Genomic DNA, 15,397 nt, shown 5'->3' on the forward strand with positions numbered 1-15,397 from the left:
TCTGAGCCACAGTCAGCTCCTGGTCTTATTTTTGCTGACTGTATAGAGCTTCTTCATCTTCAGCTGCAAAGGATATAATCAATCTGATTTTGGTATTTACCATCTGTGATACCCACGTGTAGTGTTGTCTCTTGTGTGTTGTTTTCTTCAGACTATGATAAACAAGGATTATATGTCCTTATACTATAGAGAATGCAGTTAATCTTCAACATATAAAATGCATCAGTGGAAAACCAAATGTATAAAAACAGTTCTCACAGAATTTTAATTACAATTTTTCAAACTTTTGGAAACTCGTTTTGCACTCACCAGTATGTGCGAAATATGTTTTCCAGTATTTCAACACAACACTCATTTTTTCCGTTGTTAGTGGTTCGGTTAAAGCAATATCAGCTCCGTGCTCTGAAACACAACCTAAGAATCTTTGTATTAAATATTGACCTTATGATTTCTACTTGGAGAAAAAAACAAATAATATACCCAACAGGCACATACCTTTAAAATTCTCAGGGATTATAAAAACAAACAGCAAATGTGTATTTTTTTCCTCACCAAATCTGAAAGGGAAAAAAGAAGTTTAAAATGAAGCAAAATCAACATTAAAAAACTTGGGATTCATATATTTAGCTTATTAGGAAGTAACTACACTAGGGTGATTTTATTTCATTAGAATTTAAAATGGTGATGTTAATATGGAAATTTACTGACAGCAGCATCTTAAATCAGTGAGGGAAAAGACTGCTGTTGTTCAGTTGCAAAGCCGTTTCTGACTCTTTGCTACCCCATGGGCTGTAGCTCGCCAAGCTCCTCTGTCCATGGGATCTTCTAGGCAAGAATACTAGAGTGGGTTGCCATTTTCTTCTCCAAGGGATCTCTCTGACCCAGGGATCAAACCCGAGTCTCCTGCATCTCCTGTACTGCAGATGGATTGTTACCCCTCAGCCACCAGGGAAGCCCTAGGGATAAGAAGGATTTTTTTTTCAATTTATAAGAGAAGATGTTGTATTTTGATTTCACACAATTGTACAAAGAGGGTTCTGCAGTGTGTGGCTGAGGTGGGCAGTACAGTTACAGATTATTTGAAAAGTACAAAGGAAGGGGATATTCTGAAACTCATGCTTGCTCTGTTTAAAGTTTTATATATAATAGATGCTTTAGCTTCTCTGTTTCCTTTTAATGGGCAAGAAAATCCAAATTCTGAGTCATTAGGCAAAATGACTCTGAGCAGGAGTTCACTCTGTTAATAAGAATAGTCTTTTTACAGTTCATTTCTATAGCAACCACTAATGCCAGGCTGTTTAAAACTGGGCATGGGGTAAGTGAGAGAGAGGTGACTTTTTAAAAATAAACCTTTAACTTTAGAATAATTTTACATTTACAGAAAAAAAATATGAAAACAGTAGATTTTCCATATACCCCAAACCCAATTTCCCATACTGCAAACACCTTACATTAGTTTAGCAAATTTCTTACAATTAACGAGCCAACATCGATACATTATTATTAATTTAAGCTCATTCTTTATTCCAATTTCCTTAGTTTTTCCTAATGTACTTATTTTTCCTGTGCCAGGACCCCATCCAGGATCCTGCACTACATTTAGTGATTAGGCTACTTAGGCTCCTCTGCACTGTGACACTTTTGCTGACTTTTGTTTTTGATGATCTGGATAGTTTTGGGAATACGGCTCAGGTATTTGAAAATACCACTCATGTATTAGGTAGAATGTACGATGGACCACTTTTATTCTCACTTAAAAAAAAAAAAAAGAGCCAAAACCGTATCCAGATTCTTGATCTAACTACAGGTTTACAAGACATTTTAAAAAAAAGAGGAATATTTTTTAAGATGCTATGGGGATGAAATCGGAATGTGGGAAATTTATAAGACAAATGGCCCCTTTATAAAACACATAAAGAGAAGATAAAAAGAAAAAAATCAAAAGGAAAAGAAAATTGAATCTTCATTTGTATAAAACTCACAGTTTAAAAAAGAAATCATAAGATAAACAAGAGAAATTTGAATACCAACTGGATTTTTTACAATACTAAGGAACTGTTATTAATTTTTTAGGTGTGATTATTGGTATTGCTTTTTAAAGATCCCTTATCTTAGGTACTTATTCAAGTTCTTATGGATAAAAGGAAATGATGTCTTAGATTTGCTTTAAAAGTATCCACCTTGCCTTTAAAATAACCTACCAGTGAGCAGGGATGGGAGGCTGGAAAAGGAGGTGTAGGAGAGGGTAGGTATGAAACAAGATTGGCTGTATATTGATAACTATTAATATTATGGGCACTTGGAAGTTCATTGTACTATACACTTGAAGATTTCCAACATGGTTTTTTTTTTAAATTGTGGCATTATTGTTAACTACACTTAGGAATTCAGTAAGGTGGAATTCTGATACTTTGGTGAATACTGAGTATTGGCATTAGCTAAAAGAGAATGATTTTCCAAGGAGAATAATACTGTGAACCTGACTTTAAAGAGAACAGCTAAAACTGTTGAAGACAAACTATTCTTAAATATGTAAAGCATCATTTATTAGTATATGGTCATATATATGGTTATTATTTACTCCTTAAAACAAGACCTGGAAGAACCCCCACTGAATAATATTTGGTCATCTTATATCTGCATTTGAAAGTAAACATACTCTATTCTACATTCCAAATTACATTACACACAGTATATAGATCTGAGCCATACATACTGAGAGCCTACTGTGTGCTAGATTCTGTGCTGACTCTGGGGGATACCATGAATAGACAGACAGACTAGTCCCTGTCCTCGTGGAGTCAACACTTTTTTGTGGAGGACAGACACTGAGCAAATGCCTGTAGTTGAGTAATTCAGTGGCAACTCTGTGCCCAGTGCTGCAAAGGAAAGCTGTGGGGTCTGAGGGGAGCATGGCCTGGGCACCAACCTGCTCTGCAGTTTCAGGCAGAGGTACCCCAACTGGCTAGGAGGAACCACATGAAAGGCAGGGGCTGCGGGAGGGTGGGAAGCAGACAAGCAGCAAAGTGCATTCTGGAAAGGGAACAGCAGATGTATAGGCCTGGGAGTGCAACAAGCAAGTGAATTCCAGAAAGTAAAAGAAGTCCAGGATGGCTCTAGTACAGAGCTTCTGAAGGACAAACACTTAAGACAAGACTAGACAGGCAGGCAGGGCTGGAGTCTGATTATAGTAGGCCTTTTAGGCCAAGTTAAAGATGCAGTATTTCATTAAAATGAGCAAAAAATAAAATAAGATGGACAATGGAAACTGTTAAGCTTGGGAGTAACATGATTATCTTTGCATTTCTGGGAGACCACTCTACCTACAATGGGGTGAACTGACAGAAGGTGGCACAGAATACATCTGAGAGACCGCAGTGTAAGCTATCCAGGCAAGAGTTGATAGAGAAATAATTATTGAGACATACTAAGAACTTTCTTTAAATGATTCAGAATATTTACTAAGTCAATTATGTCAAACAAGTAGGATATTGTTAAAACGTGACAATCACCAGACAGATCTATTCAGGGTTGATTCTTTGCTATGAATTCTGAAAGAGAATGTGGGCTGAAAGAGGAGAGAGGAAAGAAAGGAAAGAAGAGAGGAAACCTCATATGGTTTCTATGAAGGAAATGAAAAGCTCAGGAAGTTGTTCTACTATCAAAACAGGCAAGTGTGGGAGGGACGGTAGAATCTGACCACAGACTGACATGACACTAAGAAAGGCCCATTAGCACACGGTGTGCTGTGGACAGCGGGGAGCGGTGTGGACAGCGGGGAGCGGTGTGGACGCGGGGGTGTGCTGTGGACGGCGGGGGCGCAGTGTGGACAATGGGCGTAAGGAGGAGAGAATAACCCCTGCCATGATGTAAGCTTTTCATATCTATTTTGTAAGTGATGAAAAAGTGTAGAGTATACCAGGCGTATAGATAACAGGATGAGGTGGGAGGCACAAACGGACTGAACAGATAGAAACTTAGTGGGTAGTTTAGTCCAACTTTTGAAATAAAAAATACTTTCAAGATTCAGGAAAAAATACATCATAGTAAGTTAAAATATTCTAGAATTAGAGAAGTTTTAAAAAACAGATTCTCTCCTTTTAGAAATAATCCTGTTTCTACTTTTCAACTGATTTTACTGACCAGAAAACAGGTCAGATTTGGATATATGGATTTTTATACCCTGATGAATTTCAAGCTTTACAGACGGAGTTGGAATTCCTGGATTTTTGTCAAGAGAACAGAATCAATTACCAACCCAAACACTTCCCCTGCCGGTGGAGCCCTAATTGTACAGGAACCCCAGCAATCAATAGAGTTCCCAGAATCCAACACTCTGGTCCACAGATCAGCTTCTCAATCACTTTCTGTACAAATCAATAAGCTGAAAGAGTTTCTAGTATCCAGGGTCACCAAAAAAGGTCCTCTTTCCACTAAATGAATGTTCCTTAATGCAAAACTAGGCAACACCAAAATACAACAAAAATCTCCTTCCACCTCAACTGATACCACTTCTTTCACTTACCAAAGCCAAACTGCAGGTCCTGAGACCTTATGAACACTTTCTCAGTTGGGGTCTCCTGAGATTTTAAAAATCTCAGCTTGCTGGGGGATAATTTATTTCCCCTTGTTTCACCACATACACTGCTTAAATGACATGATGGTTCCTCCATACGCAAGACTGGGTATTAATGTTCTAGTGTCCACCCCCACATGTCCATCTCCAGCAACCTCTGGAACTGGAGGCTGCTATACGCTCACACTGAAGCAGTGCCCACCCCAGCCTGGTCCCCATCCCCAAGTCCAATCCCTGGTAGCTGGAACAAAAAATTAAAAAGATCATACAAAGGTGTTTTGAGCTGAGTTGTACACTCTGATGATCAAAGAACCTCAGGAAAACCCAGCTGGCCTCTGAAATCTATCATCTAATAGGAAAACCAAAAGGTTCCTATAAGTCCATATGAAGCCAGGGGACATTTTAAAATGCACTTCCTTTATAGCACAAGGATTTCAAAAGACAAAAGCCAGTGTCATTTTTGAGGAGCAACCTCCCTGAGTACTGTTTCCATTATGCTGCCTGTGGGCCCAATGCAATCAAATTAACCTGGCATGGTCTAGTTTGGTTTTTGTAATAAGTAATATCCTTTATTAATTAATTACAACAACAACCATTTTCAGTGAGAAAATTAAGAGTTTTTCTATAAATATGAAAACTGTGAGTTTACTTGCTACTAATAAGGCTCCTGCAATAAAATGCAATGATTTCTTCCAGTCAATTAGTGAAGGCTGGTGTGCCCTGCTCACAGTGCGCTTTTTGTCAGAAGAATTTCTGCTGCAATCCTAAGTCAGGTTCACCAGAGTATGTGATGCTAGAAACAATAAACATCTAGAATGTTCCTCAGTTCTTATAGAATAATGCTTTTAGAAAAACTACTTAGATGTTTTGTTGTTATAGTGTTTACTGTCAAGAATTCAGGTCATGCAGACTGGCTAATGGGATTTTCTGAGCAGCATGTCAAGTCAAGGATGTCCTGAAATTTGGGAACATAACAGGACAACCTGTGGCTCATGAGACTGGGTTTCCTTAATGAAATAATAAGTTAACTGATCAGACAACTGGATCTATATGGGAAAAAATGAAATCTGAATCAAAGTTGATTTGCTGACTGAGCAGATGGAAGCACATTTTGTGTTCCCTCTCCATTGCTGTACTGCTCTGAGCTCACGAGAATCACAAGAGTTTGAAGGACCTCAGAGAAAGTTTGTGGACTGGAAAATCACAATGCAAAACAGGATGCAAGCACAGTGGATGAGTCTGCAACATACTCTGATGTTCTGTCCTGGCCTTTGTAAGATGGAGTGTCTGGATGCATCTGAATTACCAAGTATCTGCCTTTTGAATTTGGCTCAGTTTTGAGAACTGACCTGTGCCAAGGGTCAAACACTCCTGAAATTCTGGAACCAAGAATATGAATCTTGAGATCCTAAAATACTTTACCACTGGGTGGTATCTGAGTTCATCTGGCTCAGTAAGAATGTATTCATGAAATGACATCAAGATCAAAAAGAATAATTAAAGAGCCTCTTAATGAAAGAGGAAAGTGAAAAAGTTGACATAAAACTCAACATTCAGAAAACTAAGATTGTGGCATCCAGTCCTATCACTTCATGGTAAATAGATGGGGAAACAGTGAAAACAGTGACAGACTTTATTTCTGGGGGTCTCCAAAGTCACTGCAGATGGTGACTGCAGCCATGAAAGTAAAAGACGCTTGCTCCTTGGAAGAAAAGCTATGACCAACCTAGACAGAATATTAAAAAGCAGAGACATTACTTTGAGAACAAAGGTCCGTCTAGCCAAAGCTATGGTTTTTCCAGTAGACATGTACAGATGTGAGAGGTGGACTATAAAGAAAGCTGAGTGTGGTGTTGGAGAAGACTCTTGAGAGTCCCTTGGACTGCAAGGAGATCCAACCAGTCCATCCTAAATAAGTCCTGAATATTCACGGGAAGGACTGATGCTAAAGCTGAAGCTCTCATACTTTGGCCACCTGATGTGAAGAACTGACTCATAGGAAAAGACCCCGATGCTGGGAAAGATTGAAGGCAGGAGGAGAAGGGGATGACAGAGGATGAGATGGTTAGATGGCATCACTGACTCAATGAACATGAGTTTGAGCAAGCTCCAGGAGTTGGTGATGGACAGAGAAGACTGGCGTGCTGCAGTCCATGGGGTTGCAAAGAGTCGGACATGACTGACTGAACTGAACTCAACTAGAAATGTCAATCTATGATCGAGACGTGCCATCATTCTTGAGGATGTCATGGTATAAAGTACTATTATTTTTATGAATATTTAAAACTGTTTCATGATTAGTCCCAGGCCAAAATCACAGTTCTTCTGTAAGAATAAATTTTAAAATCTTTTTAATGAGCTGGCTTGCATTTTATCCTAAAAGAAGTTTATATAGCTAACAGAGTACATTCATTCTTATTTTCAATAGAAATTGATATGTATTATAGATATACATACATTTGTGATCATGTGCCCTGACACTGAAAATAAACATGGACCAGTTTCATGCTATAGTTAAGTTCTTTACTTACTGGCAGGGCACGTAAGTTCCCAAAGAGAGAAGAGTAAGGTAAATACTTCTATATTTTCCTGAACCTTTCCAGGTTTTGAGATATAACAGAAAAACAGCAAAGCTCTAAGAGGAAAAATCCAAAATACAGCATATAAAAGCTAAGCTGAAACCCTTTATCTTGGCTTAGTCATTTAATGTCAGCCCAAAACTCATGAGATAAAGTGTTCTAGGAAAGATAAAGATTTAATGCCTTATAAATGGGGCAAGTTGTTCATGAGACTCATTATCCTAAGAAAATGTATAGCCTCAAAATATAAACATGGTCCATAAGGGTATAAATAAGTCATAAAGTCATAACAGTTCTGAGGACAAGAAAGGGAATTTCAGAGACATTTCCAGCTGCTGAGGTCAGCATCAGGAAACACAAAGCGTCCATAAAGACGGCTTTGTCCCTTTTTCAAAGAGGAACACAAAAGTTAGGACTCAGGGTCCTTCTGAGATATGCTCACCCACCCATACCTAGAGCAAAGTACGGAATACCTAGTATTAGTCAATACCTAAACTGAATATTGAGAATAACATAATGAGACCAAAAAAAAAAAAAAAAAGAGATAGAGAGAGAGAAAACCAAATTCAAGTGTACTCGACAAATTATCCTTTTCTTTTCCTTTTCAAAAAAATGATTTTACAGCAAAATGACCGAACTATCATATACATGTCTGTATATATAGTTCCTTTATCTGCCTTCTTCTCTCTGCTAACACATCTTAAGCTATGCATTTAGAGCAGAGAAAAAATCCACAGAGGGAAGGATCACAGAGGCTCTCTCCTCTGTCCCTGAAGCTTTTAACAACTGTGACTAGACGTAAAGCCTGTTCTTCAACATAACTTTAATCTTATCCTGTTCAAAACGTAGCCTCAACCCTGTGCATACATGAGGCCTTTACCACCTCTGGAGGAGCACGGCTAGACTCTGACCCCTGGAATGGAGCAAGGTCAGCCACGCAGCTGGCCCACTGCTCTTCCAGAATGATATGTTTAGTTTGGAGTCAGTTTGGCATTTATGGGATCTCAGAGGTGTAAACAGCCAGACCATTACAGACTTCTAGAAGAAAGAACATGAAGGGAAGAATAAAGAATTCTAGTCTGAGTTGTGTGAACACAAGCCATGTGATCTCATGAAAGTCACTTCAGCCTCAGGTTTCTAATCTGCTGAGTAGAATGACGAAGCCCTGCCCTCATAAAGCTGTTGTAAATTCTTTAAAATGCTATATAAGTGAGATATTACTATGCACCTTCAATAAGAAGTACTCTATGTTTAGGAGACTTTTTGAAAAGATGTATTAGTAAAATAGGCATATCTTCAGAAAGAAGATTGTACACACTATGTTTTGGAAGTGAAATCCTATTTGAGGTAATTTGCCTGGTTTGTTTAGTTCATATTCTGAGTAGAAAGCCAATGAAATTCATATGACCAAAAGTTCCAAGAAACCCCAGGAGCAGGGTCTGTCTTCTGTTTTGTCTTTAACAAGTAACCAGTGGCTCTGGCTTTTTCCCAGTCCCATCTTTCTTTTCTCCTAATGTAATATTCTTGCCCCTTTTCATTCTGGGATTACAGTATTGCTCTGGACTTCCTTCTTCGGTCTAGAAAGACCTCCCCTATAATGATGAGTAGCCCCTAAACATATATCACCAAGTCTTCTCACAGAAGGGAAATACATTCAATCTCACCTAACCCTATTTAAAAACATCCTAAATGACTCAAAATCATAGGTACTCAGGCAAGGAAGAACCTAACTCTTCACCTCTAGACTCCAGATCTCCAGAATAAAGTGGGTCAAACAGAAGCGGAACGTCTATGGGCCTGCTGGATGAAACAAGAGTAATGGAATCGGTACTGACCTGGACTCAGTGGATACAGAGAGCCTCATGGCTCTTCCACATCAGGACATTTCTTGAAAGAGACACCTTCAGCCCACAGCCACCATGACCCAGAGTGGTCACCTGCTTTAGTATCTGCTATAACAATTAATGAACTCTGAAAAGATATGCCATGCTAATGACATCATATTAAAAAGGAGTGCCTATCAAATTAAGGGAAGCATTATATACCAAATAAATTTCTATGACCAATTAATTCTTATACCCTCACCTATTACTTTTTAAGTTAAAATGACAATTCTTATAATAGTATGCCAAACTGGCAGTAAAAACAAAGACATATATAGAGATTTTGCCCTTGAAAACATCTCTCACCTTAAAAATTAAAGTAGAATAGTATCATCTTCTAAGGATTTTTATAGGAGCAAGTTTTAATAAAAACTATTCTAAAGATATAGAGTCAAGATTTTACCTAATTAATTTGACCACTTCCAGCTCCTCAGCAGTTGGTGGAGAAGTCAGCTTCAGGAAAACCATGTCAAATGTGCAGTCATCCACAAGTGCTGCTGCCTTCTTCACATCACTAATGATGATGGTGACTTTTGCTATATTTGAAAATAATTTCTGTACAGTATCAGCCAGGTACTGAACTGTGACATCGCCCACTAATAAGAGGTCTATATTTGCCTGAAAGAGAAGGAAAAAAGCAGACACACAATGTCTAGGCATAGAGAACAAGTCATCATGTATGAGAAAATAAACAAAGGTTACAAACAGCCAATGACTGACTATTCAGCTGGACTGAATGGCCAACTATAAGCATACATCAAGGGCGGGAGCTATTCATCTCATGTCCTTAGAACCTAGGTATTGAACAGATTTGAAAATCATGCTATTTTTAAAAGTTTTGCTTGCAATATGTGGTTGTCCTGTAAGTCTCTTTCTCATCCTATTAACAACAGATAAGATTCTTTTGGTCCAGTTCTCCAATTGTCCACCCTGCTGGAAAACCTGTTTATTAATGACAGAACCAAGCTGGTGCCTCTCCCACATGATTTATGTGTGTGTGTGTATATGTGTGTGTGCACACACACATATATATATATATATATACACACATATGTATATACATGTGTATATGTACAAAATGTGCTTTTATTTAACAGAGTGATTACAATGTACAAGTTTCATATTTGAGAAAGAACTCGCCACAAAATTTGTACTTGAAAATGTTGAATGTCCTGGATGAAAGCATTTATTAGGTGCTTAGCAATTTTAATGTGGAGAGTGAAAAAGTTGGTTTAAAGCTCAACATTCAGAAAATGAAGATCATGGTATCTGGTCCCATCACTTCATGGGAAATAGATGGGGAAACAGTGGAAACAGTGTCAGACTTTATTTTTTGGGGCTCCAAAATCACTGCAGATGGTGACTGCAGCCATGAAATTAAAAGACGCTTACTCCTTGGAAGGAAAGTTATGACCAACCTAGACAGCATATTGAAAAGCAGAGACATTACTTTGCCAACAAAGGTCCGTCTAGTCAAGGCTATGGTTTTTCCAGTGGTCATGTACGGATGTGAGAGTTGGACTGTGAAGAGGCTGAGCGCCGAAGAATTGATGCTTTTAAACTGTGGTGTTGGAGAAGACTCTTGAGAGTCCCTTAGACTGCAAGGAGATCCAGCCAGTCCATTCTGAAGGAGATGAGCCCTGGGATTTCTTTGGAAGGAATGATGCTAAAGCTGAAACTCCAGTACTTTGGCCACCTCATGCGAAGAGTTGACTCATTGGAAAAGAGTCTGATGCTGGGAGGGATTGGGGGCAGGAGGAGAAGGGGATGACAGAGGATGAAATGGCTGGATGGCATCACTGACTTGATGGACATGAGTCTCAGTGAACTCCGGGAGTTGGTGATGGACAGGGCGGCCTGGCGTGCTGCGATTCATGGGGTCAAAAAGAGTTGGACACAACTGAGCGACTGAACTGAACTGAACTAGCAATTTTAAAGTTTGTTTCTCTTAATACTACTTTTTTCTTGTTCATACAAGTTTATATGCTTATTTTAAGAGTTGGACACAACTGAGCGACTGAACTGAACTGAACTAGCAATTTTAAAGTTTGTTTCTCTTAATACTACTTTTTTGCTTGTTCATACAAGTTTATATGCTTATTTTAAATGATTACTATTTAGAGTACATCTAAATAAAAGGCATTAGTAGAATGTTTTTAGATAGAAAATTAATAATACTTCATCAAAGGCTCCAGAAAGATAGCTTAGTAAATAGCATGGCCTTTGCAGTCTTGCTGTTTAGAAAATATGATTTTTTTTCATTTAAAATATTTTAATTGGAATGTATCATTGATTTTTATGAAACACACATTTCAAAGAACAGAGAAAGATTTAAATCTCCCAATTCTAAGAAATACTCAAACCAAATCCGTTCTTTGAATGGAATATACATGCTATTCAAATTCCAAGATTAGGAATAAAAAATGTTCTTTATTTTCATTTGGGGATATTTTCAAGCACATTTAGTTAGAAAAAATAGAATTTCCATCTTCACCTTTCATTTCCGTGCTTTATTCTATACAGACATTAAATACAACCCAGTTAAAATGTCAAAGAACAGCATTAATGAATAAGCTAAACTTCTCTTAATAGTTTCAAATGCCATATATATGTATTATATAAGTATGTATGTATGTAAATTTTGGGGGACTTCATTCTGATGCATTGATCTATTTGTCTATTCCTGGTTAATAGCACACTAATTACTAGCTCTTTATATTTTATATTTGCTAGAGCATATGGTTCCCTCTTTACTATTTTTCTATTTGGTCCTTAGATATTTTCTCACAATGTTTCTTCCTACAGAATTTTATCATCAGCTTGTCAAGTTCCATAAGGAGTCTTGTTAAAATTTTGATTAAGGTTGGCATTTATTTTTAAGATTAATTAGGGACTATCATTATGGAATTACATCTCCCTATTTAGGAAGTATGACTCAGAGAAATCTGGTCTTATGTTGTTCATTTTTCTTGCTGTTATTGCTCAGTGGCTAAGTCATGTCTGACTCTGCAACCCCACGGACTGCAGCACACCAAGATTTCCTGTCCTTCACCATCTCTCAGTTTGCTCAAACTCATGTTCATTGAGTTGGTGACGCCATCTAACCATCTCATCTTCTAGGACAGTCTTCTCCTGGATTCAGTCTTTCCCGGCATCAGGGTCTTTTCCAATGAGTCGGTTCATCACATCAGGTGGTCAAAATATTGGAGCTTCAGTTTTCTAGTTACCTTCACATAGATTTTTCAAGTGTCTTCACACATTGATTCCTAGATTTTTCAAGATTTCAGAATCAATGTCAAAGAGATATATTTTCTCACTATACTTCCTGATTGATTATAGCTGACAGAGAGAAGCACTATCGATTTCTGTATAAGGAATTTGCTTCAAGTACTTTAAGGTACTCTCCATTTAGTTCCAATATTTTTTAGCTGATTCTTTGATTTCCTTGGTAGGTTATCACATAGTTTTTAAAAATGACATCTTTATCCCTGTCTCCAGAATTTATGTCTTTTACTTATTGATCTTAAAGCATGGCTAGGACATTCAAAGGGCTTTCCAGGCGGCGCTAGTGGTAAAGAACCTACCTGCCAATGCAGGAGACATAAAAGATGTGGGTTTGATCCCTGAGTTGGGAAGATCCCCTGGAGGGCACGGCAACCCACTCCAGTATTCTTGCCTGGAGAATCCCATGGACAGAGGAGCCAAGAGGGCTACAGTCCATAGGACTGCAAAGAGTTGGATACAACTGAAGCGACTTAACATTCACACACAGGACATTCAAAACAACAGTAAATAGCAGGAGTAAATTGAGCATGCTTGTCTTGTTCCTGACTTTCTATAACAGGAATATTTCAAATGTTTTTACCACTACTGAAGGTCAATGCCCTTAACCAAGTTAAATAGTTCTCTATTTGGAGGCTAAGAATTTTAAATCAGAAATGGGTGTTAAAATTTATCAACAGCTTTTTCAGTATCAACATGATTGTATTTTTTTCTCCTGTCATCCATCAGTGAATTACATTAATAGATTTCCTAATGTCAAGTCATCATTGAATTACTGGAATAAACCTATACTTAATGCAAACAGATTCAATTCCTTTATTTTAGATTTTTGCATCTATGTTCATAAGTAAAACTGGATATAATTTTGTTTTATGGTACTGACTTATCTGGCTTGGGTATCAAGGTTATGCCAGCCTTGAAGAAATAGAAAGCTTAAAAACTATTTCATGGTCTTGAATATTTTATAAAAGAAGAAATTATCAGTTTCTTGAAGTTTGGGTAAAATTTGTCAGTGAAATCTCGGCTTGAAGTTACTTTATAAAGTTAAGTTTTAGACTGCCTTTTTTGTTCTTTACTGCTTACTAGTAAAATAAATGTTAAACACCTATATAATGAAGTTATTGTCAAGTGGTTAGTGGTTTTTTCCTTTAATTTTGGGGGCTATTGACTCATTTCTTGTTTCAGTGCATTGTCATCAGTGGATGTACCCAACATGACTTCTACTTTTTAGAACTGGTTGGTATTTTCTCTGTGACTTAATATACGATGTTTAATGTTACATGGATATTTGAAAAAAACTGCATATTTCCGTTGGGCATATAGTCTTTACATAGCTTTCAGATTAAACTTGTTCATTGCTGTCTCTCTTACTTTAGGTCTACTTGATTTTTCAGTTTATGAAGCAGATGTATAAATTGTCCCTCTCTAAATATGGTTTGTCAATTCATCGATTTCTCTAACTACAGACTTTGCCAACAAAGGTCCGTCTAGTCAAGGCTATGGTTTTTCCAGTGGTCATGTATGGATGTGACAGTTGGACTGTGAAGAAAGCTGAGCACCGAAGAATTGATGCTTTTGAACTGTGGTGTTGGAGAAGACTCTTGAGAGTCCCTTGGACTTCAAGGAGGTCCAGCCAGTCCATTCTAAAGCAGATCAGCCCTGGGTGTTCTTTGGAAGGAATGATGCTGAAGCTGAAACTCCAGTACTTTGGTCATCTCATGCAAAGAGCCAACTCATTGGAAAAGACTCTGATGCTGGGAGGGATTGGGGGCAGGAGGAAAAGGGGATGACAGAGGATGAGATGGCTGGATGGCATCACCGACTCGATGGACATGAGTTCAGGTGAACTCCAGGAGATGGTGATGGACAGGGAGGCCTGGCGTGCTGCGATTCATGGAGTTGCAAAGAGTCAGACACGACTGAGCGACTGAACTGAACTGAGACTCTGTGTATAACTATGGACTCTGTGTGTAACTATGGATTAGGTACATAAAGGTTCCTAATAATTCCATATATTCATACAAATATGTAACTGTAATACTTAATATATACTATATAGTGATCTATGTTTATTCAGTATGTATTAACATATACATATCATATATTATTAACCATATTGAGAATAAACTATATATAAAATATGTCTATTTTTTTAATGCTTTTCATCTGAAATTTTATTTTCTGATATTCAGCAGTTAGTTTTTTGCACCCCTTTATTTTGAGGCTTTCCTTACCATTTTGATTTTGTATGAATTTTGCAAGTAACATATATTTGAATTTTTGTTTTTTCCACCAAATTTCAGTTTTTTATATATAATTACTAAGTTTTTAATAAGTAATTACATTAATGGCACTAGTTAATGAACATTAAGGTAATCAATATAATGTAATTAATTACTAACATTAATTAATTGTGAAACATTTATAACTTAACATGAAATGGTCTTACTCCTTTCATTTGTTATCTCAGGTTTTTCATTCACTATAATTTTGTTTCTCTTTTCCCAAGCTTTCTGTTAGGCTGAGCAAATTTTCCTTTTCCCTCCTGTTGCTCCTACAATGTTAAGAGTTAAAACTCCTTATTTATGTTCTTTGGTGGCATTAGGGACCACAATTCAATGCTAGTTTTCTAATCAAAATACTCCAACAAGTTAGAATCTCTTTATCTCTGAACTCTGAAGATACTGAGTCATTGCCTTCTTGCATCCAGAGTTGCTGATGAAAAGAAAAGGCTGCCTTGTTTTTCTTTTAGTGCTTTTCTCTCATGCTGTGGACTCTGATCATTTTCTAGGATGTGTCTGGGTATGGGCCTTACTCAGCTCACTTGGCACTCAATGGATCTTCAGCTCTAGAAAGTTCCTTCTATTATTTCTTTGGTCATTTCCTCCTGTTGTCACTGTCCTTAGGAACAGTCTGTTAGATGCTGGGCATCCTAAATTGATCCTTCATGTCTCAACTTCTGAGAGACTTAAGTTTATTGTTCATATTACTAGCTCAAGCTTTGCTGCTGCTGCTAAGTCACTTCAGTTGTGTCCGACTCTGTACGACCCCATAGACGGCAGCCCACCAGGCTCCCC

The 15,397-nt window shown here is 37.7% G+C and overlaps 1 protein-coding gene across 1 annotated transcript in view; it reads right to left on the minus strand.

The window, feature by feature from the left end:
* LOC104985512 (spermatogenesis- and oogenesis-specific basic helix-loop-helix-containing protein 2-like) overlaps positions 1-15,397 on the minus strand; it is a 69,282-nt gene that overhangs the window by 16,182 nt on the left and 37,703 nt on the right. The window contains 4 exon segments of the mRNA XM_010835726.1: positions 310-414; positions 496-557; positions 9,442-9,656; positions 12,580-12,589. Of these exon segments, the coding sequence (XP_010834028.1) occupies positions 310-414; positions 496-557; positions 9,442-9,656; positions 12,580-12,589 (392 nt within the window).

Source organism: Bison bison, unplaced genomic scaffold, assembly GCF_000754665.1.
Source record: "Bison bison bison isolate TAMUID 2011002044 unplaced genomic scaffold, Bison_UMD1.0 scf7180017864048, whole genome shotgun sequence".
In the NCBI taxonomy this organism is placed as follows: Eukaryota; Metazoa; Chordata; class Mammalia; order Artiodactyla; family Bovidae; genus Bison; species Bison bison.